The following is a 22,154-nucleotide window of genomic DNA, read 5'->3' on the forward strand; positions in this document are numbered from 1 at the left end:
AATGTCTGTGAATTTATAGCAACAAGTAGCTATCGATTAAAAAATGTTTATACAGTAAAGGTTTATTTAGTACAGAAATCCAATATGCTATCTCTCTGGGGAGATATTTATGAGGTTCGGTATTGGATTTTATTTGACAGATACATGTAATCAATAGGGCCATATTTGTTTCTCTTTACTCTGTCATGTGATGTATTTGTTGTAGAAGCCGTGCAAGTTTTAAAAGAGTATCAGTAGCATGATGCAAGAAGCTTAGTTTCAGGTGACATGCTGAGGAACATGGAGGAAAATAATAAACAATTTGCATGTAATGGGAGGTATTATTTTGAATTTGATGCATCAGTTCAGAAAGACATGCTCGATAATTCACGTTCACAAAACAAAGATGCCAAGTTCTATTTTATTTTAATAGAGACATCTGAAGCTAATTTAACACTAACAGCGTTTTATTTGGAGATTGCCAAAATTATCTTCTTTTAAATTAAATTATCATCATTTTGACCCTCAGTCTCTATTTTTGAAACATAAAACTAAAAAGATAAACAGAATAGATGCTCTTATTCTACAGTGACGCAGTCACTTTTTTTGTTTTTAAAAGTGTACATTTTATGGTCACATACACACTAAAGTAAAATGTTTGGTATGGGTTTCTGCACATTATACAGATTAGGAATATAATATATAATAGAAAAAAAATCACAAAACTATTCACAACACAAAAATACGAAATGTATATGCATAAATAAACATATGAGTATCTGGCTAATGGGTGCTGACAGTGCACCACCATGTACAGTCACTAATGACGTGTTCATTTTAAGTAAATCTTCTACTAACTGTCAATAAAATAATTTTAACTGAATTAAGTATTAAGAATAAACATAAAAAAATTAAACAATAATACAAGTTAAAAAACTACAAAATAATCATCTGTCTTTGTCTTTAAACTAGCGTGATGTAACAGCAGCAATTTAAACCCGTGCATCAGCGTGACATTTCACATGGGAAAATAACCATACGTCACCTTTAACGTCATCGGCTCGGAGTCTGAGGGGGAGGAGTTTATTTGAGTGACACATATGTAATCAAATGAAAGTTAGCGTCGTTGCAGGCTGTATATGTTTGTTTGTAGTGGAGTGGTTACATTACTTTGAGTCGTTTCTCGCCGTCGCGCTTTCATTTCAAAGGTGTTCTTTCAACGGGTTATCATGAGGACCTCGACAGCTTTCGCTCGGAGTTAACTTTCACATATTTGGGAGGATGTGGCTTCCAAATTTCAATCATCAGCCGATTAACTGCGACAAGGAAAACACACAAAGGGACGAGTATCAGAATACGTGACCGGTTCTTGTGTACTAAGATGGAGAGGAGCGTGTGTGAGCGGACCGCGCTGCAGCGGTTCGGTGACAGCGGGATGATGCTGCTGCCCTGGACCAAACACATACTGTGTGTGCTGTGGGAACATCTGCGACTGCTGGTCCAGGTCATCTGCTGTACTTTCATGACAGGTAATTTACAATTATATTGTTTTTATCATTCCTAGTGCATTGATCGAAGAGCTCTGTATGTTTTTATTTGATCTGGTTTTGAACGATATTTTATGTTATGAGTTTTATGTTAATCGATTATTTCAGATATTAACGATTTGTTTTCATCAATTTACTTCTAATGTATTTGATCTGATTTATAAGGACATGTGTTGCTTATTATGGAGCAAGTGTAACAGATATTGGCTGCTTTATTCTTATAGATTTTTTTTAAATATATTTAATATGCTTTAACTTTATTATTGAACGTCTATTACAGATATTGTATTTTATCTGCTTTCTAAAGATTCATGTAGAAGTATGATTCTGTAGTTTATCTGTGCATTTAAGTTTATTCATTTAAAATCAATTTAAAAAAAAGGAAAAAATGGAAATTTGATTATAAAGAAGCCAGCAATTACAGTTTAATGAATTACTAGAATAATACACAGCAAAAACAGAGTCAAAGAGTTTGAGAGATGTTTAAATATTTAAAATGTTTTACACCAGTATACACAAGTAACAATTATTTTTATTGGATTGCCAGTTTTCCAGATGTTCAGGTTTGAAGTCCATCTGAGAATTACAGATGAGACGGGTCAACACATTCAGCACATGACCAGGGGGTCTGGAGACCCCTCTGACAACTTCCTGCTCTCTTCTTTGTTTGAAAACAACAAAAACATGGTTGTTGGAGCTTCAAAATTTGCCAGGGACCCCTTTGACGTGAGCTCTCACTCCAGAGCCGTTCTGTCAAGTCTTGTCAACGATGAACCCTTCTGCTCCCTGGTGGACGACTTTGTGTCCCATGCAACAGAGTGTCTCACCGACAGCGAGGATCTATATATCGGCGATCGCTCCGTATGGAAACACGGATACGACTGGAGTGTACTGGGAGGTTCGGAGAGGAAATGTGGAGAGAGTCCCATTAGTTTTACAGCATGCATGTCAGGATTTTCTTCTAAAGAGATTGTAAATCACGAAAAGGTCTCTGCGGATCCTGACAAGTGTGCTTCATCTGTAGAGGCTGCTCAAGGTCCGGGTCAACCTCAGTCGCTGCTAGGTCAATTCTCAGACAGCGAGTTCAGTTGGGGCAGCACAGACAGCTCCTGTTTAGAGGGAGAAAGAGAAGAAAACGACAAACTCTGGGATCTTCTGACCAGCTCTACGGATCCATATCACCCGCTGCACTTCACTGCATGTGTGTCCAGTGTGGTCACTGAAACAAGGAAAACAGAAGTGACTCCGAAGCCATCTCAAGTAGTAACTGAAAGTCCTACTCTATCACAATCCACTGTGTCCACAAGCTCTGATTCTTCCAAACCTGGTTCAGAAGATGAAGAAGAGGCCTTGTGGAAATCCCTCTCCCAGAACGATGACCCGTATCATCCGTTGAATTTCAGAGCCGCTTTACAGAGCTCACCAGCAAGTTTGAAGCACAGTTCCGATTCAACCTGTCAGAAAACACGAAATAAGACAGTTAAACACTTAAAACCCTCAAAGCCGCCTTTACGACCAAGAAAAGTGGCATGCCATTGCTGCCACAAATTGTCTGAGACATCATGTGTGGTGCCATGGAGAAGACATGTTGGTCAGACAGCTGGACAGGGCATTCAGAAGAAAACTACCACTTTGAAGAAGGTAAGAAAGGGCTTTTTATTTCAATCCACAGTATATTTATCTATATGTTTAGATGATAATGTTGTCTGTCAACATTTTCCAGGTGAAATTTTCTCCCATTGTGCAAGTTCACAAGATGCAAGCTTGGACCTTTGCTCTTCAGGCATCACGTAAGGGACAGTGGGAGGAGTTTGCCCGGGACAGAGACCGCTTCCAAAAGAGAATCAAAGAGACTGAGAAGGCCATTGGCTACTGTTTTAGTATGTCACACAGAGAAAAGCGCTGGGCCTATAAGGACAGCACACAGTTAAAGTAACCAGTCCTCGATCTGCACATAAATCTCAATCCTCCTGATTGTAATCATTGATAGCTTTCAGGGAAGCCTTTAGACTGTTATATTGACAGTTTTACCTCATCGCTGTGTTCCAACACATTTTTTTGTGGTGACTGCAAACAATTTTACCATGCCTTACAGACTTTACAATGTAACCGATGTGATCACAAATATTTATTTTGAACACAAACTGTGCATATGTTAGAATAGTGAATAAGTCTTGTTGTTTTAACTTCGTTGAAGTTGAGTGAAGTAGAATTCAGAATTATTTTAAATTATTTATTACGTTGAAGGAAATGCAAAAGAGCAAGCAAAGGACAGGTTACAATGCACTGCAATGTTTACATTTTATAGATATTTAGTTAATCTATCTTATCAAAAAATAAACATTCTGTCATCTTTTACTCACCCTCTTGTCATTTCAAACCTGTAGTGCTATCTTCCTTCTGCAGAACACAAAATAAGATATTTTGAAGAATGTTGGTAACCGAACAACACTTCACCATTCGTTTGCAATGGTTTTGTGTCTGAGCAATAGAAGTGAATGGGTACCGCCATTGTTTGGTTACCAACATTCTTCAAAATATCCTCTTTAGTGTTTTGAAGAAGCAAGAAAGTCATACAGATTTGAGAATGATTAGGGTGGGAAAATGACAGAATTGCATTATTTGTTTTTATAGATCTTTACGATTTGTATGTGGGGAAAAATAATTACAAACCATAAACACTGTTTGCTTTTACATGTGAATAGTCTTTTAATTGTCATTTTACACTGTGATTTTTCCACATGTTGAATTTACAGTTCTTTCCTTGAACACTGTGTCCTGCCTCTTGTTTTGGTTGTGTCTTCATAGTTCATTTTTTCTCCAGATCTCATACGGACTCTTGCCTCACATTGAGCACTCCTGTGAGACTTCTATGTGCAGCCCTTGTAAGAGAGGGGTTAAAAACAACGCGTGATGAAACTCTTTCCCTGGAGGAGAAATCAATTAGCATCTCCCCTCGACACATCACCGGCAACACAAACTTGCATGGCGCAAAGACAAGCAATCGTTTACGCAATCTTACACGCTGAACGCATCAACATGTTGTTAATTTAATGATGCTTTGTCCTTTATGCACCTTCTTCTCTACAAATAATGAGAGTTGGGATGATGGTAAACATATGCTATTGTTAAAGACACCGGGTGGACTTGTCTTTCCACTGGCTATTGTTACAAATGAAGAGTACCATGAAAACTCAGTGGTCTGTTCCTATACAGGGTAAAAGATTCAAAAGATGAGGGTGGATGCATCCTTGTATTTGCACGGGGCGCTGCTATGGTGTCTTCCTCTCCAAAGGTGCTTTTACCCAGGTGACCCTGGTCTCTAGGCAACAAAGCACAGCACTATTTGGCAATGAGAGGATTGCATATGATTGCAGCAGCGGTTGATGTGTTGTGGGAGGGCAGGCAGCATGGCCCCAGCCTCTGTTACTCATCCTGGAGAGTCCAAAGCTTGAGATGGGGGATCTCTGGAGTCATAATTACAATGCACAGACTGCCTGATGCAATAGAGCAGTCAGCAGCCACAGTATCTGAGACAGAAAGGCAGAACCGGTAGTTAGACACGCCTCACGTTTGGGAGAGAAACAATGCCGGAATTGGTTATTAAGTATTTTAATGCAGAACAGGCCCATGTTTATTTCTAAAAGGTACCTATTCAAATGGCATTTACATTTATGCATTCGGCATACGCATTTACCCAAAGCGATTTACATTGCATTATACTTTACATTTGTGTAACATTAAAAAACAACTTAAAGCCTATCTCCTCTGTAAATAGCTGACAGGCAAATAAAAACATATATTACTTTCTCGCAAAAGGAATCAATCTTGGTTTTGTGGAAACTAGTAACTTGGTATTAGCACTTATTGTATTATTGCCCCTGTATATATGACATATCGGTTTATCGCTCCCTTAACTCTCTGTAAGTCTCTATGAATAATAGGGTCTTCTTAATGACCAAATGTACACATTGTCAGAAATGATGTGCAAGATCAGTAGTTACAAACTTGAAATGAAAATGAATTCTGGACCTTTAAGGATGAGTATTATAAGCATTTTAAGGTGAAATGTCATAATCAAAAACTTGTTTTTCATTTTAGTAATGTTTATATTATCAGTAATATCAGTAGGCTAATATATTAATTAATATTAGTAATAATTATGTAATTTACTACAAAATACATAATTCCTGTCCAACCATATAGGCTATATATACTTATTTAAACCGTGCACTTTACTCATTGGATATCTTGTCTGGAATAACATGGAAAGAGGACAAATTTTTCGTTGTTTCGGTTAATTTACCAATCGGCTCGATTTCTTATTTTGTTTACAAATCGGTTTGTGGCTGCAATGCTTTATTCGAACACGAAGGCGGCGCTAAAACACCAAATTTAATCTGGTTTAGGAAGGTGTAGACACAATAATAAATACTATACAGACCTTGTGACATTTTTTTAGTTTGTTAAAACTATGACATACGTATTTCATACAGGTTCCTTATATCCAGGGTTTTCTGTACTAATGTACTTATTGGCTTACACGTATTGGCAGTGTTCTGCCTCATAAACTCGACCTCTCTGATATATATTTTAAAAAGATAAAGGGGCTCATGTTTTTAGAAACAACAATCAAAAGCTTCTAAGTCACAATCACAAACCTCAGGGTACGTTCATTTAAACGAGCCAAATCGATCGAAAATCACTATGTGTGATTATTTGTGTTAAAATAATATGTGTTTACACTCACATCTGTAAGGTATAAAACACACCGTTGGCAAAAATGACCAGATTGATTTATCAAATGGCCAGTGTCCAGGTTATCTGAAGACCAGTACACCACGTCGCTACAACGTTCTCCATGATGACGTTATTTGAGGACGTGGATATGACGTTTCTGGAAACAAATATTCTAAGGAATGCAACGTTGCCAAGACGTCCTCAGAAAGTGGTCACAAAGTAATGTGACCAATTGAAGACGAACTGGCGACGTCGTCAGAGCTTACTGTGACAGCTGGGTGTATTACTTTGATTACATACAAAATTGTTTGATATTTTTGTTGTTCTGGGGCTTCCTAACTGTGTTGGCTTGAAAACACACTTTTTGTTAATTCTTTGGTTGAGTAATTAACTCGGACGTCTCATTGTCCTTGACTCAAGGATTTCTATGAATTGTTTTCTGAGCAATGAAGGCCACTAGAGGGCGCGAAAGGATAAATCTTTCATTCTTCTACCATTAATATAAGTTAAAATGACAAATCAATGCAAAAAAAAAAATTCTTTTATGAATAAGCCATAGCTGTATATGAGAACTCTACAAGCTGTAAAAGTTTAAATTAATGTTTTCGCAAGCGTACTTCATTAAATTCACTGCAGTGTCTCTTAAGAGATTCGTTTTTAGTTATTTTCACTGGTTTATGCGTTTTTTATTGTCCATTTGCAACTTTCATTTGTTATGAGCTATCATTTAAGATGTTGATAAATCACATTCCTAGCTCTAAGACTGAACACACTTGAACAAGCCAAGCAAAATTCTTAGTGAATTCAAGAACATGTATGATGGTATGCTTCAAATGGTATACGCAGTATACAGTATTTGTATAAGCCATCACATTGATTAATGACTTTAAACAATTATAAGTGCAAACACTTCCCTGTGCTGCTGCGTCAGTCCAGGCCACTCCTACAGACTTTTATTTTGCCTGTGCTGACAGACGCAAGAACGTCCAGAAGACGTGACCAATCAGATGAAAGAAGTGTTTTTGCGCCGCCCACGTCATGCGAATAAAACATTGAAATAAACAATGTTACTTCTATTAAGAAAGATTGATACATTTTGCCTCCAAGTCAGCATATTATGCACCACGTACAACCATGTTTGTGGTGATTATACATAATTACAGGAAAAAAAATCGAACCAAGCGATGTGAAAGCAAAGACACAATAAACACACATATAAATACAAAACTGACGATTTTTATATAAAATATGATGATGATAATAATAACAATATTAACAACAACCGTCATAACAACAACTAAAAAAATAAAAAAGTATGCTTATTTGTAGTTATATTTACAATTATAAAACTCGTTTAAGGTTTTTATATGTTATAAATGCATTTTTGTCGGCTGAGCTGTCACACTATAACGCAAACCATATAATAGAAAGTTATCCCTCCCCTTTAATCGTCGGCCTGGTGCCCGAACGTTGAACGAACGCTACAGACAGAGGACAGCGAGGAGTGAGCCAGACGCCGGGGCTTATACGGGGATCATGGCGGCGCCGCTCCAGCGGGACACCTTACCTGAGAGCTGGTCCTATGGGGTGTGCAGAGACGGCAGGGTCTTTTTCATTGAGTGAGACTGCGTGTTTGTTATTGACATTTTAAGCATGTGTTTCTCTTACCCTTTGAGTCTCGCTTCGTTCGCATCGCTAACAGGTGGTTTGTTTTCATGCCAGCGATGACTCGAGCGCCACAACTTGGCTTCATCCCCGAACAGGTGAACCCGTGAATTCCGGACACATGATCCGGTCGGGTAAGTGCACGTGTGCTTTTCTATAGCTGGCATGATTTTCTTTATTTTAAGTTTCGCTAATGCATGTAGGAAACCGAGTAGTAAAAGTTTTGCACACCTGTTATTTCCCTCCTCTAGATCTGCCCAACGGTTATGAGGAAGGATTTACGAAGGAAGGAGCGAGTTTCTTTATCGAGTAAGTGAAGGTGTTTTTTAGCAACTAAACCTCTCAAGTGCGTCAGGTGAATTACAGGTGTTATGCACGACATGCTGTTGCCAGACCTTAATATGGCTGATCTTAGTCTCTCTCCAGCTCAGGAGATATTAATCTATGTTGACAGTTGTGAACGCGGAACTTCAAGGCTGTTTTATTCCCTAATACACTTATTGTCTTACAATTGACATATTGTAAAAAGGTATTACAGTGCAAAGTCTGAAGAACAGGTGCACACGTCCATTTTAATTTGATGGATGTTTAAAGGGATAGCTGAACTCTTAGAAATTATGTCATCGTGCCCTCATGTCATTGAAAACCAGTTTATGACTCTTTCTTCTGTGGAACAGAAGAGAATGTATTTTGAGAAATGTCTCAATGGTTTTGTGTCTATGCAATGAAGGTCAACTGAGGCTAATTTTGTTTGTTTACCAATGTTCCTCAAAATATCTTCCTTTGTTTTGCGCAGAGGAAAGAATGTATACAATGAATGACATTGATTAGAATGTCATTTCTGGATGAACTATGTCTTTAAAATAGTGTATTATTCATTTATTTAATATCTTTAAGATTGTGTATTGCAGCGGCTGCTCAAAGATATTTGCATTGCTATAGAGCCCAGATACTTTGGGATGGATCCGACTGTTTGCATTCCTGAAGAATTTATAGATGACATTAATGATTATATACAGTACCAGCGTTCAGAGCTGTGCTGTTGAGCGTAGAAATGAAATGACAGTCAGTTGTGTGTGTGTGGTCAAAGAGCGTTAGATAGTCAGATTACACTTTTTGTCGGCATGACTGTAATGTGTATTTGCTGCTGAATCCAAAACGCATCATATGCTATCACATGACAGTATGCTTGAGGATCTTGGCTGGGTGGAGCCTGTTTAAATAAAGGTAAATAGGATGTAATAGTGACTTCCTACTGGAACTCACATGACTGTGTTTGGATGGATGGTTTCTTTTTAGTATGTGCTTATACATGGGATTGCAGCTTATGGAAAATTGAATGAATCAAGTTTAAGCGGTTGTATCAAGTGGTTTATGGCAGAAACATTGTGACCTGAGTTTTTCTAAGAGTAGACAGTATGCTGTTATTGACTCAATAGCTTCTTTATAAAAGTGTAGAGCACATCATGCGCTACAGTGGTTTCAAGGATCTCTTATTTTTGTCAGTACATTGAAGCATATTGAAAGTATAAAGGCAAGGAAGTTAATTTTGTTTTAGAGAAGTAGGCAGCAAGGGACACTGACATAAAAGAACGGAATTCATTTGTTTTGATCCAGTCGGCAGACATTGCTTTATTTATGTAGTTCTTAAAGGCATATTGATTTGAAAGCGCATTGCAGAAAAAATACTGTGTATTATCTCAAAATGACGTTATTTAGCAGTTACGTTTAAAGCTTTTTTTCCATTTAAAGAAAACTATCTTCATATATTTGTCTGCTATAAGTGACAAAAACAATGTGGGTGTGTCCAGCAATGTGACAGTTGGGTAAAGTTTACCTTTATGCAAATTAAGGGTGATGGGATGTGGAGGCTGGCTACCTGTGAGATTGATCTCATTGATGTTAACATGACGTTTTCATGTTTAATTGCAAACAGTCTTGCTCCGAACATGTGATTTTTGTAGTCCTTGCCATAATTTAAAATACAGCCTCACACAGGAGCTTTCAATCCAATGATGCCTCATTCAAAATATGATACACATGTGAACTAGTGGGTTAATGCTTAATAAATGCTATTTTGTGTTACATGGGAAGCGGCTTGTGTAAAAGACTTCCTCACTCAGGGGTTCGACATTCGATTGGATTTCGCTTGTGTGTTGTGACTCATGATGATCCACCTACTTTCCAATTATTGTACCCTACCATCGTATTCCCTTTTCTAGCGAAGGAGATGGCAAAGAATTTTGACCAGTGATCCTTGGAGAGGGATGTTATTAAGGATCCACCTCCTCACCAATTAGTTTCTAACAGGAGTGTGTGACCGAGAGATGGGCCGTGAAAATATAAGAAGGCTGGCAGTGCTTGATGGAGCGCATCTGACGCCTATTCTGCATTGTCCCCTCCACCACAAATTCAACATTGTATTTCTCCCAGGGAGAACCGGTTTCCCAAAGATCCGGTTACAGTGTGATATTGTAAGACTGACACTTTACCCGTGACCACCTGCCTTACTTCATTAGATCTACATCCCCCCATTACGACCCTTCACTCCCTACCTATGCTTGGCAAGATAGTCTATATAGAATAGCCCTAGAATATCTGTTGATAACAGATTGGTCGATTTTATTCCAATTTCAAAAATCTGCTCTGCTAATGAATAATGCACAAAGTTTGTTTTTGTTTTGAATTTTACATCAAGATTGCGTGACTGTTGATCTTGCAGTCTGTGTTTATATGTTGCTTCGGTCTATAGCTCAAGGTGTTTTGAAAGAGAATAGGCTTTCAGAACTGTGGCTTTTGCAGTTGTATGCTTTGTTATTGTCTTTCTGATTCTTGTCACTCAGAAAATTGCGTTCTGGGTTGTTATTGACTCACAAATGAACAGTAACATTGGATTAGATTGATATGTTTTGTTTACTGTAATGCTTGCCAGTTCTGATGTGTACTTTCTATCTGTTCAGACTGTGGATGTGGACAGGAACTAGGGAACTGGTAGATTACCTGTGTCAGACGAAGTAGGATAAACCTGTCTTTTATTGTAATGGGAATCTTTAGACTTCTATTTAATGTGGTGAAGGAGCTACTGATGATGCTAAAGAGCTTGTATTATGAGTTCAGTGTTCTGTGAGGTTGACTCATATTTTTTATTTACTTTCTATTCCTTACATTGTGAAGGACCGGCTTTATTGGGATGTATATGAGTGTTTTGGACAGTACTTTATTGAATTCTGGTAACTTAGCAACTAAAAGCTGTCAAATGGTCAGCATGTGGCAACATCAAAGTGGCTATGTTAGCCGAACACAAGTTTGCAAAGCTCATTCTTCTGATGTGTTTAACAGTTTAAGATATAAACCTTATAAACCACCTGTGTAGAGAACTTTATTTCAAAGATACAGAAGTAAGGATTGAAAGGAATATATTCACAGTATACATATACATTAGCAATAACTTAAATATTGCATATTATAGAAGATGTTTGATTGGGTAACAGTAGCATCAGTGATGTGTTCACCTTTTCTCTTTGTAAGTCTTAGTATATTTGCTGCTTTATACTGTATGTGTATAAAGTTCTGATTTTCTCTTTTCCTAATGCATTATAATAACACTTTTTGCTTCTGTTCACCCACTTGGTGTCAGATTTAGCTGATCCTTTACAAAAGTTTATCTGTGGGTAATGTAATTTAAAAAAACAGGGCTACTTTCTCTGTTGATCATTAATTACACAGTTTTTATTTCTTCTTGCAAACTGCACACATCACAGACACCAACTGCAAATAATTGATAACAAAAATAGATATATTTCTATATTGTCTCTGTGCAAAATATTGGTACAGTTTGAAGCCCCAAAGCTGTTAGGGACCCCCTTATATTCTCTAATTTTCCCTTTTGTAGCAGCTTGGGAACTTGTAAACAAGACTTTGATATACACCCCTGAAATAAATATGCATCAGATTGTCTGTTAATGGTTTGTTGACTCTTATGAAGATAAAGATACATTAGACTCGTTATTCTAACAGTCAGCAGGGGAGAAGATAATGACCTTTTTCACAATTACTTGCTCTAAATCTGAGCTATAACTATAATGTACACTGTATAGTAAGCATAAACGTATCATTTTAGCATGTGAATTTACAGTATTAATCTGCATGTGTGGAATTACCACAAATGCGTGGTTTCTAAACTTTCTAAAATTGTTTGTGAGTCTTGGCTTGAGGTGTCACAGCAAATAGAAGATCAGTTATGTGGAGAGCTCAGAATGTAGCAGCCCAGAGGACAGCATGAGTCAGACGGATCAGTGTGCTTCATATTAATGAATCTCTTTATTCTGAAGATAGAAGCAAGCTTCATTCAGCACAATTACATATTAATGTGCCCTTCAGGATGTGAGCTGGAGAAATCTACAGAGCACATTGTTGATTCTAACACCCCACCTTTACTGTTACATTTCTATCAGTAAGGGAGACGGCATGTTACATAAAGAGTCTCTAATGTTTCTGATGCTTTATCATGCTCATGACATCTTAAGGCCTTGTGGACCTGAAACACTACACAAGTACATTTTCATAATTACTGTTTCCCAGTTTATAAATTATGGGAAAATAATATGGGAATTTTCTTTATACAGACTAATAGATCTGCTTGTCATTCTGATTAAAAACACTGTAACAGTATCTTTAATAGAATCATAAGGAGGAAGAATATAATATAATATCAAATTTAATTCAAGAAGTATCACATTTGCTGTTTTATGTGGGTGAGTTCTTCAGGGCAATTGAAACCCTAGTGAAAATGTTATAATATTACCGCTTTAATAGTCTAGAATAATGTGTGAGCAAATATTTTAATGGGACCTACATTATAATGTTTTGAATGCATTATATATTTTTTAATCAAATAAACTGATCAGCAGATGAATCAATAGTCTTACCTGCAATAAAGGCATATTACCTTTATATCACCCCTACATCTCCCCGGCATTACAGCAAAGATCACATCCATGGTAACTACCAACAGAAATATTATCATCATTCTTTCATCCAGATCATATATATATGCCTAAAATTGTTAGGCATCAGAGCTGTAGACATGTAGACATTTCCCCCTGACTACTTAAGTCCAGTCTAATTTTGTTGTAGAATTGTATTGTTACAGTATCTGATTTCAAGATAAGTATACCACCTCAAATGACCTATCCTTATACATTGTCTTATATGTAATACTGGTAGAGAACCGCCAACTTTCGTCTATCAGGTGACCTTCAGCAGATTACCAGACTCCCAAACTGCACTGCAGGAAGTCACTTCCTGCTGAGAATCTGTCTTTCTGACCACAGGTGGTGAATTCTGGATCGAAAGCCTTCACGTCCCTTGTATCTTTTTCTTCCTTTTTATACATTAGTACATTATGATAGACAATAAGAAATCAAGACAAAATCATCTATCTATCTAAATCATATTTTGTGTTCCTCGGTAGAAAGAAGTCATATACAGGTTTTAACTGAATAAGTGTTGACAGAATTTTGATATTGAACTTACCCTTTAACAAGACACATTGTGCAGCCCAGTGTTGATGAAAAATTACTTAAAGGGACAGTTTACCAATAAGTGAAAATTCTGTCATCATTTACGCACCCTCAGGTTCTTCCAAACTTGTATAAATATTGTTGTCCTGATATACACAAAGAAGGATATTTGATTTTTTTTTGTTATCAAACAGATCAGGGGCATTATATATATAGTAGGGAAAAAACAACTATGGTAGTTAATGGTTCCCCAGAATTGTTTAGTTCTTCAAAATATCTGTTAAGCAGAAGAAAGATTTCTAATAGTTTTGGAACAACTTAAGGGTGTGCAAATTAGCACAAAATGTAAAAAATTCTGTAAATATTTACTTACCTCCGAGTTGTTACAAATCTGTACACATTTCTTTGTTATGATGAACACAAAGAAAGATATTTGGAAGAATGCTTGGAACCAAACAGCTCTCAACACCCATTGACTACCATAGTAGGAAACAAAACAAGGGTAGTTAAAACTGCCCCAGAACTGTTTGCTGTCTTACATTCTTCAAAATGTCTTCTTTTGTGTTCAACAGAACAAAAAAGTATGTTTTCCTACTATGGGAGTATTACTGAACTGCCCTATCATCCTCTGCAGTCTCTCAGAGTGTGTGGTTTAGGGACAAAGGAAGAATTGAGAGGCAGATGAGGCGGGTAGCTAGTGGCATTCTTTGTGACAGCCGGAGGCGTTGGCTCTCTGAACCCCCGGTGCCCTTAGAGCAAACATTAGCATTGGCATCTGAGTGCGGCATCAGATCGTGTGTCCTGCCCTGGCAGACGTTAGAAAGGCAGAAACCAAGAGGAGGTGAGGCAGGGCTGGGTCTGTAGTACTGCTGAGACTCTCAGAATGGGAAACTGCTGTGGTTGTGAACGGGACTCGGGTCAGGACACTGTTTTGGTCAGACAGAAGTTTGCTTGGCCGATGATGGACCGGGCCATCTTTGGGATAGACAGGTACATTTCCGCACCTTTGTACAGAATAAATAATGCTTTGGTTGGATTGTCTCTCAGTGGTTTAATTCTGCAGTTTTGGAAAGTTGTATTGATGTATTCGGTCAGCTGATCAGGTTGATTCTGCAGAAACTTGTGCATTCTGCCTGTGTTATTATTCTGCCGTTAGGAGGGATATGCTGCATCTTGGCACCCATTCATTATTTAAAGACACAGTGTCTCATTTAGTTCAGTGTGTTTAACTTCTATAATGATAACTCTTCCACACCATATGCATTTGTGTATTAATAGCAATTCATCATGTCTAGACTCGCTTTGTCTTTTGTTTTGTATTTTGTCAGTTTACTCAACACCTTTAAGTGCCTACACCATTGGTCTGTTGTGTTCCAGCATGATTTAGATCCTAGTGAAATCTCAATTTACAGATACATTTAGATACAGTACATTTAGTTTTGACCTGAACCCTTCATCACTTCAAAATGCCACTTTTTGTTTTCGCTTGGTCAGTGACTCTCTGTTAAAGATGTTAACGAAGGTTAATAGAGTTGAATGAGAGATTTTGATAGACTTACTTAATATTTCTCTGACAGCTTGAAAAGTCTAGACTCTCTAAAGCCATCACGTTGAATGCATGCATTGTTCATGGCTATTATATTAAACTCATATACATACACACACACTGAGAGAATCTTGAATTCTGTGTACGAATGCCCTGCAGAGGAAAGTTTACATTTAACAAGCTCGGTTGATAAGATAACACTTTCTGTTCACATTGGTGGAGCTGAATCACTTTTATGTGCAGTGTTTCAATACAAAATCTTGTGTCTTATTTACTAACCACCTGTAATGCAGTTCAACCAGATACTATGAAAAATGAATCCACTTCCGGTTTAATTTTTAATTTATTTTTTTAAAGGTCCATTGTGTAGTTTTTTGGAATTGACAAAAATGCAAAATAATAACTTAACTATGTCTTCATAGGTGTAAAGAGACCTTACATAATGAAATGTTATGTTTTTATTACCTATATATGTGTTTATATATCTACACACACTGCGGGTCCCTTTACATGGAATTCACCATGTTGTTTCTACAGTAGCCCTAAACGGAAAACTGCTCTATATCGCATGTTTCGTAAAAGAAAAAAGTGAAACTTCTGCAAATTATCGAAAACGTAACGACATCTTAGTTCTGAGCAGCCACCGCAGTGCTCGAAAGGGAGGGGAAAAGTGAGCCATTTGTTGCAATTCGCAACCTCACCACCAGATGTTGCTAAAACACACATTGCTCTTTTAAATCTTGCATACATAAATAGCATATATATAAGAACTGTGTTTGTGTGGCTTTCTGTCCCAATACAGCAAGTGAAAGCAGGTAGTTGTGACGGTTATTGGTCAAGTCCTCACACATGAGGGAATATGTCTCCCTGACTTTGAGCATGTGTGCTGCAGATAAGCTGCACACACGTCACTAATCACTCACTTCTCTACAGCTGATAACATTGACAGAACCACACATTCAACTCCAAGCAGAGAGGCATGTGTGGTTTACTTCACAGTATGTGTGCACTGCTTTAAGGAATATCTGTGGTACAGAGAGTTGAAGTTAATGAACAGTTGGCTGTTGCAAACATCTTTTATTCACGGACCACGTCCAATCCACTTTCTAGGCACTGAAATGTGCTGAAATAGCACTCTGGCATGAGCCTTTTAAGAAAAAAAAAATGTTGTGGTTATTGACTGAATTTGCGCTCCTGGTTCTCAAAATGTCATTTAATTTGAATGATCAATGCAGCATTGCTGGCTGATAACTGGGCAAACCTGTTGCATTTTGAATTGGCACATAAGTTGAATAGGTGGCTCATTTTGCTTTTTATCAATTTTGTCAGAAAAGAAAAGGAGCTAGCATTCAGACATCATGGATTCTGTGTTACACATATGGGGGATTTATTCCTTCAGATCCCTTGGCCATTCATGGCGAAACCAAAGACAAAGCAGAAATAAATATTGTTCTTTTTAAAAGTTTCTTTTATCCGGACAAAAAAACATTTCAGGCATATGTGGGACGGACTAGGATGCACTTTCTACAGTATTCATTTTCAGTTTTAAACTGCATTGTGAAGGGGCGGGTTTACGTAGCTTTCAAAACGTTCACAAAATTTTAACCAATCTCTTAATTTAAAAGCCAACTTTCCATATTTTATGCGCAAAATAATAAAATAGTGTCAATAAAATTGACGTTGAGATTTTTTTCAGTATTATAAATGACAATTTGAATACTGTACCTCAAAATCTGTCATATAATCTAACATTCTCACAGCAATAAACACATTACCTTTTTTCATCCTTTAGGACTACCATTTCACAGACAGTGTCAAAAATGTTTGCTTCAAACACTGAACCGATTCAGACATCTTATCCAGCACTATAGCCAGGGACTTCCCTTTAGGAATGCTGGGATATTTCTGATCAGACAAAATGGCACCTGTAAACTTATTTCTATAGCTGGTTAGACTGTTCAACTATCTCTCTCTATATCTCGCTCTTTCCGTCTCTCATCATGACACATATTTCCCATCCTGTGGCCGATGTCTCTTCCTGCCCATCCACACTGCACATCCTGTCAGTGAGCAGAGATTTCAAAAAGCAGGTTGAGCCTCTCCACCCCTCCCTTCCTCTCTGTGAGTGTGTGTGCAGCAGTACGTCACAGCAGAGGACTGGTGTGTATGTACGCAGGCTGGTTACTGTGTGAGCTGGTGGGGAAACCGAAGCCTCGGAGATAGGAGACTTCACACAGATAACTACAAAATCAGCATGTTTACGTCTTTCCGGAAACGTCCTGTTGTACCAGTTCTGTGTTTTGATGCCGTGGCGCTCTGAAACCTTCTTCTCTACTGTCTGCTGAGAGATGGATGAGCTTTAGAAAACTGGAACTATTGCATTATTCTCGAACGTGGTTCTTCCTTGTACTCTGACTCGCTTTGTTGCCAACACTGTTTTTTCACGTCTCTGCTGTTAAAATGAAAGCAGTAGAACAGGACTTTCTGTAAGTGTGAGCCATTTAGCTAGAAGTTTGTCACCTGGAGCTGTTTGGATTGAACAAGAAGCCATGGGGAGCCAATCGGAGTACTCCAACCATTACCAATCTCAGCCTGCTCATCCTTTTTACCATGCACCCAACAGGTGGGTGGGTCCTTCTCTTTCAATCGATGCTAAAGCACATTGAATGTTTTAAAGATTGCTGCTTAAGAAGATCTCTACTAGAAAATCCTACAAATTTCATGTAATATTCAGGGAATGCTGCCAAGAGGATGTTTCATGCCGGACATGCTTGTAGATGTTAAAACAGTTTGACAGGGTAATGTTGTATAATACTAGATTAATTCTAAACCACGTGCCTCTGTGGCAAGGATTATATTGCGATGAGAGTGAATTAACTGCTGGATGAATGCTGTGACATTAGGGAAATCCAACAGGTCCTGTTAAACTGGCAAGTTAAGTGATTTCTGTGGAACTTAACACCTGTAAAGAAATACTTTACTTTCTGTCTCCATTATGTATAATACACCACCTTTCAGCATTCCTCCATAGTTCAAAGTCCGCTTAACCAGAGGTTTTGTATTCTTTAAATACCAGCAGCAACATTCCTAAACAAAAGCCAAATACTTGGGCACGCATGATGACTTTTCTGCAGAACTCTTCGTCAGTTCTTGCAAACAGCTCAGGAAGACCGAGGATTGTCCTCATATTTACTAATATCTGTAGCACGCTGGCTCAGATTCTCTTATCTTGATTTAATGAAAATGCAACTTTTTTCTCAAGTTTATTTTTGTTTCAAATTCAATGGTCTTCCCAGCATGACCCGCTTAACACGATTTTTGTTTTCTGCGCTAATGTTATAATTATACCAAACCCATAATTGTGAGCTGCTCCCTTAATAACATACAGCCGTGGCCTCTACCTGCCTATGTGTTTACCTTTCGCTTTTCCTCCTTGAGAAATAACTGTAATTACAGTACATTTAGCTGGAGAAAATGACTAACTTTAGTTTTCAGGTTTTAATTCAGCCTCCGGATGCTTGTGCGAACAGGCCCACCACACAAATGCTGTTTAACCAGCAATATGACAATGAAACAGAACATCGCTTGCAAACATGATGTACAAGAATAAACATACAGTACAGTTAATAATATTTTGCTTAAAATGTTTAGTGTTTATAGGGGTTATATGTCAGGGTTAAAACAAATAGTATTGTTTGTTTTAGATGTAATACAATGTGTATACACGATTTAAAGTAAAAAACGCTGTATTTTCCACAAACTGTGCATGTTTGTATCTCCTCTTTGCTCCACCTCTCTGAAACACACAGATTTTTTACAAAGCTCAGCGCTCTGAAAAGCAAGGTGTGCTTTTGTTGGCCAGTTATCCAGTGTGTTGTGATTGGTCGAATACTGCAAGCATGTGACGGGAATGTGACGCCTCTTACCATATTTGGAACATCAGGTTCCAGAGCAATTGTATTGACAGGTACGCCTACCTTACTTGTTTATACATTTTGGCGGTCAAATCATTCCACGAACTGACGGAGGTGTGGTTGCACGAGGAATTTCAGGCAGCTGTGTGAGAGCATTCGCTTTTAGATAGATGCATCTTCTGTTCCGACACTTTAATTTTTGCAGTTTTACGTGTCTAATACATGCATGGAAAACTTATAACACACCAAAGACACAGAAAAACATGTATTCAGGCCATCTGACCCCTTTACCCTTTAGATTATCATTATAGACAAACTGCACAAGCTTTTGAGATTTGCTCTGTTAAATTGCATCTTGTAGACATTTGGCACTCAACTGTGCCTCTACTATTATTAAAAATAAGGTGTACTGTATAACATGGCTATTTCGCCTTATGTCATTTGAGTATAATGTCCATTTTGGTTGACTTGCAGACGTTCATCTCGAGGACTTGGAGGTTGACAGTTCAGTCAAATTACATGCCATTTCGGAAAATAAAATGGTTTAAAGCATAAAGCAGTGTTTTAATCAGTTCCACATGTCTGCACAAGTCTGGATATAAGCATCAGCACAAACCCTGTGAGTTTTAAGGTCCAGTTTGTGAAATGTAGCAGCATCTATAGCGGTGAGGTTACGAATGGCAACCAACGTCAAAGTCCATCGCTTCCCTTTCTAAGCACTACGGTGTCTGACACATGACAAAGATTTCATCATGTTTTCAATTCTTGGCCGAAGGAGATAACAAAGTTACGAAAAGCGCTCTGTAAAGTGGTTTATCTGTTTAGGGCTACTGTAGAAACAAAATGCTAAATTCAATGCAAGGGACCCGCGGTGTTTGTAAATAGAAATAGCTCATTCTGAGGTAATAAAAACATAATGCTTCATTATGCAAAATCTTTATACTTTAGACATAGTTATGTGTATTATATTGCATTTCTGTCAATAGATCCTCCAAAATATTACACATTGCACCTTTAAGGCTTTATTGTACACAATTTATGTTGTTGGTAATTAGGCATGTAAAATGAATACTGTAGCCACAGATAAACCCATAATCGGGTAATGTAGGATCTGACACCTCCACTTTAAAAAAAAAAGTGCTATATAGCATTGAAAGAGGTTCTTGGCTCGTAATCATAGGGGCAAAGAACCACTTTAAGTGCTGTATAGTACCATTTTTTTCAGAGATGTAAGATCCCGATCACCCTTTTCAGGGTCTATTGGGTTGTGATAATGTTTCATGTGCATGTACACACGTTTCTATCTTAACATCAAGGCAGCCAGGTTAGTCTGTTTGTGATAATTTTGCTTTCGCATGAAATGTGACGTAATTTTTTGAATATTTCAAGCAAAATTGATCTTGACCTTCTGTGATCCCCATGCTCTTTCATTGTATGGCAAATGCAATTTGTTATTGCATTGAATGGATTTCCTCACACAGCAGGGGTGGGTGAAACAGCAGATTGTCTTGACTTAAATCCTGATTCATCTTACTGTGTGTCTATTGAGCACAAGCCAGGTCTGCCTTCAATCACTTGACATATGCCTTATTAAGACATTGTCTTATATGATAAGTTTTACTATGGAGAAATATGGAGATTTATGTTTCTTAATTGCAGCAAAATGGTGTAGTTACGTGCTCACATGTAGGGGCTTGCTGGGCCTACCCAGACAGCCTCGATCATTATTACGGTTATTTGTTTCTCATCTCACACGACACACAAGAAGAATGTCTATAAAAATGAATCGATAATTTATTTTGTACGCTAAATTGCTCTTTGATTTTCATCAAAAGTAGTATCTCCTATATGCAGTGTAATATCATAATTGATTACAAATGCAGATTTTCATTATAAAACCCAGCGGCACTATGACAAACTCACAACGTTTGATTTTCTGTGCCATTTACAAAAAGCAAATTTGCACAATGAGCCCATCTGCGTCTTGTGCCCCGGCACGAACCAATCGCGTTGCAGCACGGGTCCCAGAGGCACCACGCTGGGAGTTCACTACCCCAAAAGCAGGCTAAAAAAAGTCCCACACTCATCCGAGCTGTATTCTGTCTTGTAATTTATGTACTGACGTGCCTTGGTTTATCCAATGCGGTCAGAAGATTGAGAGGATCAGAGATCAGAGGGATGATCCAGATGTTTGATTTTGTCCAAGCTTCATTCCTGTCTCACTCCCTTTGATGTGTGGACATCCAGCCAATGAAAAGGAGAATTTTTATTTCTCTGAGAGGCCGAAACACATATTACAGCAGATTAAACCAAAATGTGGAGCAACTGTTTTGAGAGCTGCTTGGGACTGATGCCCGCGAGGTATGTTTGGTTTGTGAATGTTAAAAAGATCAAAAGATACATTATCTGTAGTGAACATTGGTACCTTTTGTGTTTATATCTATTTATTTGCGTTCACCCGCAGTATTACTCTATTGGTCTAATATGTAGATTTTATGTTTTGATTGTAAAAACATATTTTCTCAATACATGCCATCGGTGAATAAAGTTGGTGTAATAGTGTAGTCTTGTCATCACCAGCAGGGGCTGACTTCATCATTCTAACCAGCCAAACCCTGACCCCTGAACCCTGTCATACATCTCATGATCACAGAGAAGGGTTGCCATAAATGCACCATATTGTCGCTGTCCTTCCGAGACCTTGAATGTCCAAAATCACTGTTTTTCAGGAAATGGAAAAACAGTACTTTTTAAATGATTAAATACTGTGTTGTCAAAGTTGACAATCACTTTTAAATACTTTTTTTTTGTTAGACATTTACAAAACCCAGTGACAACCATAAAGAATCACTAATTATAATAAGGGCTGTCAAATGTACTGTGCTTTCTTTTTAAAAGGCGCATACACGTACATGCATACATTTAAGATTAAAAAATATAAAAATGAATAAACATTTATATATAATTTAAATTATTGGTAAATATAATAATAAATATGCACAGAACACAGACAAATATAATGAAAATACAAACTTTTATTCTGTATGCGATTTAATCACAATTGATAGTTTGCCGCCATAATAATATTGATTTACAGGAAAATCACAAAATATGGAGAGACAAGGTTTCAGAAGGTGCATCTTTGTAATTTTGCTCAAAATTTTAATCACTACAAATAATTACGATTATTCTGACAGTTAGGAACTTTGTTATATTTATTACATTTTAAAGCCAAATAATT

The 22,154-nt window shown here is 37.6% G+C and overlaps 2 protein-coding genes across 10 annotated transcripts in view; both read left to right on the forward strand.

The window, feature by feature from the left end:
- Positions 1-1,126: 1,126 nt before the first annotated feature.
- Positions 1,127-4,295, forward strand: ppp1r15b (protein phosphatase 1, regulatory subunit 15B). The gene is made up of 3 exons (XM_056766078.1): positions 1,127-1,508; positions 2,074-3,167; positions 3,250-4,295. The coding sequence occupies exons 1-3, from the start codon at positions 1,361-1,363 to the stop codon at positions 3,460-3,462; spliced, it is 1,455 nt and encodes a 484-aa protein (XP_056622056.1). The 5' UTR covers positions 1,127-1,360; the 3' UTR covers positions 3,463-4,295.
- Positions 4,296-7,734: 3,439 nt separating this feature from the next.
- plekha7a (pleckstrin homology domain containing, family A member 7a) overlaps positions 7,735-22,154 on the forward strand; it is a 56,478-nt gene continuing 42,058 nt past the window's right edge. For 5 of the 9 annotated variants that reach the window (XM_056766063.1, XM_056766065.1, XM_056766064.1 and 2 more), the window contains exons 1-3: positions 7,736-7,885; positions 7,989-8,065; positions 8,183-8,240. In XM_056766063.1, coding sequence (XP_056622041.1) covers positions 7,803-7,885; positions 7,989-8,065; positions 8,183-8,240 — 218 coding nt within the window. In that variant the 5' untranslated portion in view covers positions 7,736-7,802. Of the gene's footprint in view, positions 7,886-7,988; positions 8,066-8,182; positions 8,241-14,290; positions 14,444-17,175; positions 17,623-22,154 lie in introns of those variants that run through there. The other 4 variants (XR_008908817.1, XM_056766070.1, XM_056766066.1 and 1 more) reach the window with 3 other exon arrangements.

Source organism: Triplophysa dalaica, chromosome 14 (assembly GCF_015846415.1).
Source record: "Triplophysa dalaica isolate WHDGS20190420 chromosome 14, ASM1584641v1, whole genome shotgun sequence".
Taxonomy (NCBI): domain Eukaryota; kingdom Metazoa; phylum Chordata; class Actinopteri; order Cypriniformes; family Nemacheilidae; genus Triplophysa; species Triplophysa dalaica.